General features: G+C 36.0%; 1 protein-coding gene across 1 annotated transcript in view; it reads left to right on the top strand.

Annotated features, from left to right (window-relative positions):
• TRDN (triadin) overlaps positions 1 to 13,031 on the top strand; it is a gene marked incomplete at both ends in the record, with an annotated part of 211,439 nt that overhangs the window by 190,351 nt on the left and 8,057 nt on the right. Inside the window, 3 exon segments of the mRNA XM_081998530.1 lie at positions 556 to 591; positions 803 to 847; positions 1,779 to 1,826. Coding sequence (XP_081854656.1) covers positions 556 to 591; positions 803 to 847; positions 1,779 to 1,826 — 129 coding nt within the window.

Here is a 13,031-nt window from a genome sequence, read left to right as displayed (position 1 = left end):
AGAAAGGATGCCGAAAAGGAAAAAGCACATGTTTGAAGCGTACAATTAGAGAAAAATAAGCTAAACAAAATAAATCAGAATCTACTGCTGCAGGACTTCAGAATGGTCATATCTGGTGGTTCTAAAGCTCCATCTAGCTCCATATCCTGGTTGTTTTTGTTTATTTGTTTCAGATGATTGAGAGTGCTCTGGGGAAGAGGGCAAAAAGCAGGCAATAGGCAGAGGGCTCCTTCCCTGAGGCATTTTGGCCACCAATAATTAGGGAATTCTGGCAGTAGTTAGGGAGTTACAGAATTCTAGTGCCTAAAGTCTTTATCAGGAGTTTCCAAACCACTCTGCGACCAGTAATATTCAAACAATTTCCAATGACAGTTCAGAAAGCCCAGCATTGTGATAGTAGATGATACACTGTATACACGCCATGAGACACATTTACCACAGTTATTATTCCAGGGAAATTATGAGGGCAATCAGCTTTGTGCAATGTACTTATGGCAAGAGCCCCATATTTCTGATACCTGTCACTTAATGTTGTTTCCTTGCAAATCTTTCTAGCCATGAAAAAAACAAAGACAGCTAAGGAAAAAGAAGGTAAGCATTTACTCTGTGTGTGCATATATACGTAGAAGTTCACAATAAAAATAGTATGAGATTAGCATTTTGCATGTATTGCCATTTCGAAACAGCCCCTAAAAGATCTGTGTTGATTTTCAAAGAATTTTATTTGAAAACTGTAGGTAATGTTCTATTCATAATTCAGTCAATTTACTAACCTTGAACTGGGTTCCTTTTTCCTTGCTAGCAAAAAAAATTGAGAAGAAACATCTGAAAGATGAAAAAAACAAAGGTAATAAAGGAATGAAAGTCTCTGCAAGCAGCAATGAAAATGCAAACAGTTTTTTCACGGGATTGGAAAGAGGAGCTTTGTTAATCTTTCTAAACATGTGCAAGCAAGCCAAAATTATGAAATTGTGCATAAATCCCCAGTAACTGAATGCCTGATGGCTCCTTTGCATGTGAGTATCAAGGATTACGTCAGCACACCCGGTCTGGCCACGGCGGTGCCCTGCCTGTGACCTTCCCTGGCTGGTGGAGCATTAGGCTGTCTGCAGAGTCCTCCGGCACTGTACCCACAGACTGGTAGGACGAGCAGTCCCCTCTCAGTCCGCTGTTATGCTCCCTAGTGAGGCAGTGCAAAGTTCATCTCCATAGCTTGTGTGATGCTTTAGATCACTAGCTTCATATTGTAGAATAATTGATAACAAGAAGCGCTTTTTACGCGTAAGATAGACTTCATGGTCACCTATATCCTGACTAACCTCTTGGACACAGCACTGCCCTGATTGCTTCCCTACAGTAATATGAAGACAGAGAAATGGTTTCTGCCATATTTCTGAAGACAATTAGTAGTTACACTGATTTATTAAGATAGTGGTCTAAGACATAAATGTCTCCTCTACATTGGTTGAAGACAGTGACTTGCATATAAACATTGTATATATTGAAGTCCTGGAACCTCAAAGGATAACAGTTAGTTAGTTGTACTGGTGCAAGTTTGCTAAACTAGTATCTAGAAGCAGTTTTCTTCTATGTTTTTACGAGGCATAAAATTTCTAAGTTTAAATAATTTACTAGGAAAGTCATGTTTAGAAAAATCGTCTGTTTTATACAGATTGCTATCTATGAGCTGATTCCAGGAAACTACCATGTTTCTTATTGAAATTTAAATAATTTGGTCTGAAACTGAAGAGTAATTTATCATCTGGTTTGTTCTTTAGGAGTCCCACCAGTAAAAGAAGCTCCACGGCATCACAACCTGACATCAGGTACATGAGTTCCCATTATTGTAAAATAGCTTCCTTTTTCCTTCCAAAATTGTCCTTTTTGTTTTTTGGGGTTTTGGGTTTGGCTGTAATTTGGGGTTTTTTGGTTTTGCTTTTTTGTTTTTGTTTTTTTTGTAAAGGAGATCACACTTGCAATCTTTTCACATCCCTCAATCAAGTCTAGGGGGCATGATATAAGGAAAGCCAGGTAAATCAAATCCATAAATATTGTTTCTGAGGAGAATAATTTGCTCAAATGGTATTGCTTTACCACCTTCCTAAACTTTTAAGCATATATTCAGCTAATTACTTCATAAACCAAGTGCCCTGTGATTAATTTGGCAGTGCATTATTTAAAACAAACATATGGTCCTCACACAAAACCTGTTCCATAACAAAACCACCTAAGGAGAAGCATGTTCAATTTATTTTCTCTCACATTAATAAATATTGCCTCCCATCACCATGTGCCCTCCGCCCCAACCCCATGCAAAAAGGGTGAGTAAAGGTAGGGCATCTTCAGAAATCTCCTTGCATTGTTTTATCAGTTAGCTCCATGTTTTTCCTAGTTTACAATAAAAATATGTTCCAGATACTTCAATAGCATAAATTAATTCCTGTGACTTCAGTGGAACTGCACTGATTCATGACAGACAAGGATCAAACTCGTTAATCTCACCTGTGAGGTGTAACTGGTTTACACAGAAAATATGAACTAAATATTAATATGGATCCTCCTAGTGCAACTTTGTTGTCTTGAACTACTCAGGAAAGAATTTCACCTCTAATCACCCAGGCTGTTTTGTTGTATACTGTATTTTTTACCTCTTTTACTACATGTAGAATGTTTTAGAGTCCTATATACCTGATATAAAATGTGTAATATAGTGTAGCTGTGTAGATGTGTAGATAAGAACTATCTGCTTATCCATGTGTATAAACTTAAAATATTTGAACAATAATAAAAATGGTAGCTAAGTATAAAACAAATATAGAGCAATCTGACATCAAGGAAGATAAAATGTAATTGAAATGCTAAGATCAAGCATCCAAATGTTAACATCTGTATTTGTATGAAAATATTTGCACACATAGTTCACAAGACTGTTGTATAAGGGCAACTACATTTACATATGAGTGGCTTAGCTTTTTTTTATGTTTTTTTTAATCAGGAATACAGAGTTTGAGAGTCAGATAGAGACTTTAATTCCTCTTAATGATTCTGTTGTTAACTGATATAGAAGGTAGAATCTATGCTCATAAGAAATTATTGTCATTTTATTCATATAGAATTCATATAAATCAAGTAGTACTAATCATAATAAATAACCAGTATGTTCAACCAAAGATTTTTACAGGAGAGAAAAGAATTTTCTTATGGAGCAAAATTCCAAACTCAGTGTAATTCAGGAATGTATTAAAACTTGTCTGCCAGTGGACATTCTCCTGCACACAACATAGCTGCAAAGTTTAAATCATTCAAAAACTGTCTTATTGTTTCTTTAATTTACAGTCATTATTATGATTGGTTAATTTAATTGTACATTATCACTGTGCAATTATTCTTGACTGGGTATTTCCCAGATCATAAGCAGCTCTGTGCAAACCGTTCTTCGTAACTGGCTTTGCAAACAGAACTTACTATGTAAGTAGTTTCAATCTATTCTTTGTCCACTAAAAAGAATAACTTAGTTTTTACACAATGGATAAAAGGTTTCCAGAAGAACATCGAAGTGATTTCTCTTTATGAATGTTTTTCTTTGGTATTTGCTCAAATTGAGGATTTAAAAGTTTAGACCAAATCCTAGGTCATGTACACTTGAGTTAGAATTTGATTTCTTTTTCCTGTGTTATTTGCAGATGAAGCCAGTACATTTTCCCTAGTGCACTGAATACTAATACTTTTTGCTGATAAATGGAAGTAAAAAAGGATTTACACATCCTGATCTAATCTAAAAATATAAATAATACATCTTTTTTCAGTTTTCAAAAGCTGAATAGACTAGATTCACATGTTCTTAGATTTTGATCAGGGTCCTTCAATCTCTCCCTGGTATTAAAAAACAATCAGATAAAGACAAATAAGCAACTTAAAAAGCTGTATATATCTTCAATTTTAGAATGCTCTAGATTTAAACAGAATTTTGAACAGTACGGTACCTTTCATAAACAGTGGTGAAATGTGCAGTAGACACCAAATTTCACTGCCCTGTAGAGATGCAAGCAATTACTTAAAATTCTTTCCCTTTCTTTCTCCAGTCCTAAATGTCAAAATTGACACTTCCACCCAGACTGAAACTTGCCAACACCAAAAAAAAAAAAAAAAAAAGTAATTTCTTGGAACTCTTGGAGGTTTTTTCTATCTGATAACAAATGTATTTTCAAGCAGACAGAATCAGGTTTTTCAATTCTTAGAGCAAATTTTGAGGAGTGTACCTCAAATTCAACCCTGTGATAAGGACTGATATCTTATGGAAGTTATATCTTCCATATACTTTATATGAATAACTGTATACTTTTATGTAAGCCCTAGTTTGTTTCAAGGCTTACAACAGAGTATGAAAATCTAAATTAATCAAAAGTCGATTATTTTTATTGCAACTACCTTGTAACTGTCTTCATGGCTGAGAACTCAGGAAACAATGTGTCTTGCATTTGTCATACAGCTAGTTGAAGAGGTTGATGCTTTCATTGTGCTGTTATTTAAGCCCAGAGATGTGAAGATGTGGCAGAAATTAAGAGAGGTTGTGATGAAAGACCATGAAAAGTGGGAAATAATGAGAGTGGTACTAATCCTACATAAATGTCTTTATTAAATTAGAGAAATGTGTGGATTATTTTCAAGGTCAATAGAAATTGAACTAGTCATGCTAATTTCCATGTAAATACATCTGTCATAAATAGGCTTAATTCATGTATCTACTCTCATATATTATTAGAGATTTAAATATTTCTTGGACATCAGAACTTCTACACATATTGTCTAGTCCAGGAAGCTGTACCTCTGGGAAAACTAAAGTTATCATTAAGCAAAGTTGGAATACTGTTCATATGAACACACTATGTTAGAGTTTTTATGAAAAAAAATAATTTCTTGGCTAGATTTATCCTCTACTTCTATTCTGACAGAGACTGATACAGTTTCTCAGATGTTTTCTAGCATAAAGAGGAATCATTTCATCATATTATCAGCAAAATATATTCAACATCACGTAGTGATCACCACATGAAAACCTCAGCAACTCTAGTGGATGAATTCATTACATGTTTGTATTAGCACATGGCAATTGGTTTATTACCTTAAGGTTGTTTTATTGCTTTGCACTGACTTCATGTAACATATTTTCCAATGCAAAGACAATTTCCAAATCTGCAAAAGCAGGAAGCTCTATTTAATGTGAGTGTTGACATGAAAGCCATTTGAGAGACCATCAAGGATGTTTCCTCAATGTTGAGGGGGCATAATCCTGTCAGCAGTGCAATGTGTAGGGTTTTTTGCATAGATCGTTATTTTGAAAGAGAATGAGACAACTTTTTTTTTCTCCTCCTTGGTTCTGAAGCATTTGAAGACTTTAGAGGAAAATACAATTGTTTTCATTATTCTGAAGTTGCATTTTTTGTCAATTTCATTAAGGACAAACATATTAGTCCTGTTCTATAAAATAAAAACATTGAACTACTTTAAAAATAATGCACAATAGTCAAAAGAGAATGCAAGAACTGATTCACTGCAGGACAGGCAGCTCTCATCTATAGATAGTGCTGGATGCAGTACTGCAGGTGGAGTCTCGAGGATGGTCCTGTGCCCAGAAAGTCTGTCTATCTCAGATGTATGATGGTTTGGTATTCTGTTAGCATTTTCTTCTAGAACTTCAGCTGCATAAACTCCTACTGAAGCTGACCATTTGAATGCAACTAGATCAAACAAGTTGAAAAAAAATGTTGAGGAGAAAAGATATGATGTCTTTTGTCAAAATAGAAATATAGATCAAGGAAGGGGCGATTAACATGTGTAAAAGCTGTGTCTGTGAAAGTAATAATGAAAACAGTAATAGCATTCTTGAAATAATTTATATCAGAGAGTCACCATTTTTCTCTCACCAGAACTCAAATCATTAATATTAATGTTATATTTTCTGGACATAAAAAAGTGTACCATTGGCCGGAAAATAATAGCAGAAACTGTCACTCTGAGACTTTCAGCATTTTTTGTATAAGATCGGTGCTTAATCATTTACAAGACCTGTGTCTATGCAGGATATTTTCCTTCAGTAAGATTTTCCAAGGTGCTCATCACTCTACAGTACAAGTACTCAGCATAGAGAGCAGGATGAGCTGTGTACTAAGGCAGCCTGCAAGAGAGACCATGTAGAACAACCTCTGTTGTGTGGATGTACAGGAATGTTTCAACATTTCGTGTTTGTTAGAATTTTGAGGAACAATGCTGCATATGTAGGCTTTCCAACAACTTGGTGTTAGTCATTTCATTATTCTGAAGTCGACTTTTAAAGAAATACTTGGGAGACTAAATTTCGGCAGGCTTGTCTAACCAGAGGCATACTGTGCATTAACAAGAAGTGTAAGTTTAAAGAGCTCAGTTAAACAGTGTTAAATGCATGAGTGGTCACTTATTAAGAGCTAAGGTGACCTTGATTTAATTCAGTTTAACCTATTTTGAAATTGAATCAATGAAAATTTCACTGAGGCTGCTTTAACTCTGAATGAATGCCCAGACAACATTTTTTGTATAGCCTAATTAATCCATTTTTAAATTTAACTTGGATTAATCTTCCTGATTGTTTCTACATAGAAAAGCCATATAAGGGGGAAATATCACACATAGTGTAGTAGCTAGTTAAAATACAAGCTTTATGGTCTGGTATGAAGCTGATTAAATGTCACTGGAAAACTTCTCTTGTAGATTGCAGTAAGTTTTGAAACTCATAATCTGCAAATACACACCACAAATGAGAACAATACATCAGTGTTTATGTTAATTATAAGCTTACAGATAACCTATTAGCATAGTGAAATTGTAATCTAAATTATGAATTGCAGGCATTCTATTGAAATGCCCAAAGGGTAACTTTTATCTTTTGAAACAAAGAACCTTATGGGGAGAATCTTCGGGTTCCTACTGTGTCTTCTGCAGGAGGACATCTATCCCAAGCTCTAAACTAATCTTTTTTTATCTTTGGCTACATTTGGTAATTCCATTACCTTACCTTGAGTTTATGTGTTGACAAGATTTGTTTACAATTAGGAATTACAAAGAGAGATTCTCAATCAGCTTTGCATTGTGAAAAAAGTTACTTGGACTCAGTGTAAAGTCCACCTCACCAGTAAACTTTCATTCACTTTACACTCAGTGTAAAGTCCACCTCACAGTAATCAACATAGCGACAAAAGAAGGGTTGATTCAGTTCAATTTCTATGTAGCACCTAAACATTAGCTACATGTAAATAGCACTTGAACTTTACTAGCTCAGTCTTCAAATTACTGAGAAGCTTTTCGTATTGCTAGGCAAGATTTAGCTGTGCCACAAAGATGAATGTGCTTTATAGACCACATTGATAGACTCTAATCTAAAATCCATGAGATAAATCACAAAGATTAACAGGCAGAGAGAGTCCTTCCTAATCAACAGTGAAAACTACTGTTAAAAATATAAGGTCAGATCCAAGACATTATTTTAGATTTTAACATACCAAATAGTGTGTCAAAGAGGTTCAATAAAGCCTAAGGTTTTTACATTCATGAAGCACTTTCCCATGCAAGCACAGAATTTCTTGGTCCCTGCATCCTTGTTTTTGAAAGAACGAAAACTATTGGCCTAGTGCCCAGTTCCTACAAAAAATTCATTAGGATCCAGAAACTTGCTTGACAATTCCTATCTGCCAGACATGCTTTGAGTACAATTAACGCATCAACATCAAGCCGTTGACAAAATGCAGCTGTAATTACTTTGCTTCTTAAATGGTGATTACAGTGATACTTTCTCTATCCTTGTGTATCATAGAATCATAGAAACAGACTATCTCGAGTTGGAAGGGACCCATAAGGATCATCAAATCCAACTTTCTGCTCCTCACAGGACTACCTAAAATTAAACCATATGACTAAGAGCGTCATCCAGATCCTCCTTGTACTCTGACAGGCCACTCCCCTGGGGAGGCTGTTCCAGTGACTGACCAACCTCTCAGTGAAGTACCTTTTCCTAATGTCCAGTATGAACTTCCCCTGGCACAGCTTCATACCATTTCTACATGTCCTTTCTCTAGTCACCAGAAAGAGCAGATCAGCAGGCCCTTGAGGGATTTATAGACTCTGATGAGGTCACCCCTCAGCCTTCTCTTCTCCAAGCTGAACAAACCAAATGACCTTAGACATGCCTCATAAGTCTTGCCCTTGAGACCTTTCACCATCTTGGTCACCCTCCTCTGGACACACTCTAATAGTTTGATGTCCTTCTTATACTGAAAGCTTATACTGAGGCGCCCAAAACTGCACACAGCACTTGAGGTGAGGCCACACCAGTGCAGTGTAGAGTGGGACAATCACCACCCTCAACTGGCTAGCTTGTTGTGCTTGACATACCCCAAGATATGATTGGCCCTTTTGTCTGCCAGGGCACACTGTTGACTCATATTCAACTTGCCATCAACCCAAACCCCCAGATCTCTTTCTGCAGGACTGCTCTCCAGCCTCTTATCCCCCAGTTTGTATCTATAACCAGGATTACCCCACCCCAGATGGAGAATCTAGCACTTGCTCTTACTAATTTTCATATGGTTGGTGATTACCCAGCTCTCTAGTCTGTAAGCTCTCTGTAAGGCCTCTCTACCGTTGAGGGAGTCCACAGCTTCTCCTAATTTACTTACAAAAACTTACTTAATGTACATTTGATTCCTGCATCCAGATAATTTATAAAAACACTGAAGAGAACTGGCCCTAAATTTGAGTCCTGGGGAACCCCACTGGTGCCATACCCATGTGTTATAATCATTGTGTACTCTCCAAGAGATATAGCTGACACTCTTTCAGAGCCCCCTTTAGCTGGAGAGACTCAGCTTTATACCTTCCACTTCCCAGGAGGGCACTAGGGCTACTGAGTTATAGAATAACATGAGTGGAACACCAGCTGCCTGTTCATCAGAAATTTGCACAATTTTGGATCCATTAATACAAGAGTTCTTGGTACTGGAGGGTAATAGACAAGATTTATCTATTTCTTATAAAGGTCTGTTTCTTATTCAGAGATGTCTTTAGGTAAAACACTTCAAAATGGTCACTTGGTAAAATTTAGAAATAATTCTGGACTAATCCTTGTACTATCAGGCACATCTAGTAATGTATTTAGCTAGGTCTGGTGGATCATGCATATGTACAGCACTAAGTTTAAACCTGGAAAGGTAGCTTTGCAGTCCATAATGGAGGGATATTTTCTGTTGTCATTGGAGACCTGGTTTGTGAGCATTACTTCAAATGTAGGTGCTGTCATTCAACCTAAATCATGTTCAAGGTGTCTGAAGTCCACTCCAAATCTTCATCCACAAACGTTATTGGACCTATCCCATCAGACTTGATAATGTGCCCTCTGAGCTTGGAATGGCTGTTTGCATCAAAAGGGAACGAGCAAAATTCTACCAGGGAATACACTAAGGGAAAACTCAGAGCCCAGGGATAGATCCCAAAAATAAAGAGGGAAAGAGGGATCTTTGGTGAAAAAAATATTTGGAGGATGAGCTGAAATTGACAACGACAAGGTAGTCAAATGTTGGGGGTTTTACAATTAGTTCATGAATTAAATTCTTCTCATGTTAAACCTAAAAATTATTTGCCTAGCACATTATTAGAGACACACCTATATTTACTATTAATGTAGGGATAAATTGGTCTAACTAAACAACATATGAGGGTCACAGCCTATGAAAAAAATACTGTAAAAAAAATATTATTTTTTAGCATGCTGGTTTAGATCCAGTAATGCAAATCTGATTTGCTTAACTTTGCAAAATGAATCCACTTAGTAATATCATTTATGCTTGTTGGACAATGATTTCATTCCCTTCCTCTTAACTGGATCAAAACATTTTGCTAAAATTGAACTAAGTGGTTCCAAGCTTTTATAAATACATATTAAATTTGTGCTGTCAAATAAAAAAAAAAAAGAAATATATCTCAGTATAAGTCTCTGAATTGTTTTGCCACAAATGACATACCAATAACTAGTATCTTAATGCTTCTCATTGCTAAAGGTTTTGCCCTTTATTTTGACTGGTATATCTTCTTAAATCACACTGCAAGAAAAGAGAAGAAAAGTACATATAATGTATTTCCATGACATATATCAAGGAAACAAAGTTCTGTACAAAATGTAATTCTTCAACAATTTTCTGAGTCAGAGATTATTTGTCTTTGTTCCAGATAAATGGCCATTTCTTCAAATTCCTCTTGAAGTTTAGGAAAGTAATTCCTCCAATGTCATATTCCTCCTCTTCTAATGGGGATATTGCTTAGAGGACAGAGCAACTGTCTTACTTTTTTACCAACATATATTTTGTTTCTAAACATTTATCAGCTGAAAAACGAGCATCCTGATATTGGAGTGAGTTCATGTTTCCAGATTATCATCAGTATAGTCAAATCCAGCGGACAAATCATAATTATGTGATGCAATTCTTAATTAGCGCAACCAGAACTGACAGCAGATCCTGTGAAATATTTTAAAGAAGCCAGCCTATTGAGCTCCTACAGTTTCTTTCGGGTTTTCTCTGTTCCTAGAACTGTGCAAATTCAGGGTGAGGAAGACGTTCTAATTTAGCTTCATTTGTCATTGTAAGTAGCACACAGGCACAGATTTGTTCCTCCGAATCATAAGCACTTAAATAAGGGCATATTTGCACAAGTTCCGTGGTCAACAAGAGAGGAACTTCTCCAATGGGTTACTCATCCCTTCAAAATCTGAATTACCTCCTAGTATTATGTCATGTGGCTAGAGCCAAACCCAGAAGGTAGTGCCTCTAGTGTCTGATGTTAAACAGGGTGAATTTGGGCGTGTCAGGGTTCTTCAGTAGCATCACTCAAGCACTGTCTCTTTCTTGAGTTTTTATTGTCATAAAGAAGGACTGCTGCTCCCAGAAGAAAAGTTCTCACTGAGGGAGATAAATTTCTACACATAATCCTACACACATTCAAAAAAACCTTTATTTAATAAAGATTTCAGTTAGAATGATAACTGAAACAAAGAAAGCACTTGTATCATTCAAGCTTCACTTTCAGTAGTTGCTTAACTGACTTATCATTCACTGTTCCTCTGCTCTCTCTCCCCTTCTCCTGCCCTCCTCTCTCCATCCCAGCCTTCACAGATGAATGAATATCTGGTATTAACTTCCCTGATTATTTTTACCTTCTTCTTTGGTTTTATATGTGTTTTGTGTGAATAAATGTGTGTGTTTGTAAAATTTATGTGTGTTTGTAAAAGTTACATGGTTCGTGCACAGTGACCATAACATGGAATACAACACTTTTCTCTAGACATACAGCTTATGTATCCATTATGTTTTCTTACTAGACAATGCGAGAGCCAGTTAGCAACACACAGAAGTTTTTGCTCCCTTAAATGGTTTTTAGGTGTCATCTATCACATTCAAGCTAAAAGATAGAAATAATAGATTTCACCTTTTATTGCAGGAATTTGTTTTGTTAGAATAAAGATCTCATTCACTGCACTTTGTTGTTATGTTTGAAAAAGAGCACTGACTTTTATAAGTCACAAATCATAAACAACTGGTTTTAACCAGTTCTGGTCTTGGGATTTTATATCTGTTTTTACTGTGGTGATTTTTTTCCCTTTAATGACATCAAATATGACCATAGTGACCTTCTGGCATTATTGATTTGACACATTTACAATAAGTTTTATACAAAGAAAGTGTTATTAAAGACATGTACTACTGATGTACTGATACTATTTTTGTCACACTGATTGAAACACCCATAAAGGCTACTTTCTCTTGTGTATATAGCAATTTCCCTGAGTGAGTTGGAACCTCAGACACTCATAAGAAATGAAACAATCTTCTGAGTGTTTTTTTGTTCACTCTTGAGCAGTTTTTGAGAAGGTGCATTTGTTCTTTTAAAGTATAACTCTTTTACCTTCTCCAGACCTTGCAGACCCACGATGTTTGAAAAGGAACTGTTAAGGAGAACATGCTATCTGAGTTCTTATTACTATAATAACAATGTTGTTGCTAGTATTTAACTCTGCTACTCAAACGCCTTTAGTACTTTTTATTAAATAACATTATCTGACAGTCACCCTGTTGAAATGGGCAGAAAAACTTGGATGGTGTTTGCAAAGATGAGCAATTAATTGCGTTATATCACAGACACTTGGAAAGTATCTTTGAGAGTTGCTTTCCAACCATTCTTCATTTTCTTTCCTTATTCAAGACACAAAATAAGATGCAAAAGAAGTATCCTCATGGGACAATTTCTTTTTTTCCCTTTACTGTCTACACATTGTCTACATAATGCTAGAAAAATGTAATTTTAAGGGGATGTTTTTAGATACAGTGATATTTCTTGCTTATGTGTAATGAACATAGAAAGTTTTTTCCTCTTCTTTTCCCCCTCCTCCTTCCCACTAAGCATTGTACTTCCTGAGAATGGCAGTAGTGTGGCTGTACAGAATGCTCAATAATAAGAAAGGAGCTAAAAATGATTTATCAAAAAAAAAGGATAAATCTAATCTTTGAAGCAAACCATGTTGTTTTGAATAGCCAGTATGTAAACATGGACCGTGTTGTGAACTTGGGAAAACAGTATTTGGTCTCCTGCATAGGCCCTTAGCATTCAGCTTTGTTATTCAGAGAAATGGGATTTAATTAAATGTCAGTTAGACAGTGCCACTAAGCACAAAGACTTACATACTTGTTTTAGAAAGTGTGAAGGCAGAAATTTGTATATTTAACAAGGTTTCCCCACCACTTCCCTTGCCATCTGCCCCTGTGCTTTCTCTGGTCAGGTTGACATACTGTAATTTTACCAAAATATTAAGGGAAAGAGCCCAAATTTTTTGATAAGGAAAGAAGCAGAGCAAGGGGGAAAATACCTGTTTCCCTTCCTTGCTCTTTAGTAAGTGAAAAAAGGTTCAGCTCCCCAGTCATTGGAAGAAATTTTCTTTGTTCTTGTGTGGTTCAGTT

The sequence above is a fragment of the Phaethon aethereus genome (assembly GCF_964289735.1).
Source record: "Phaethon aethereus genome assembly, chromosome: 3".
Classification (NCBI taxonomy): Eukaryota; Metazoa; Chordata; class Aves; order Phaethontiformes; family Phaethontidae; genus Phaethon; species Phaethon aethereus.
This window is presented reverse-complemented; position numbering and strand designations above follow the sequence as displayed.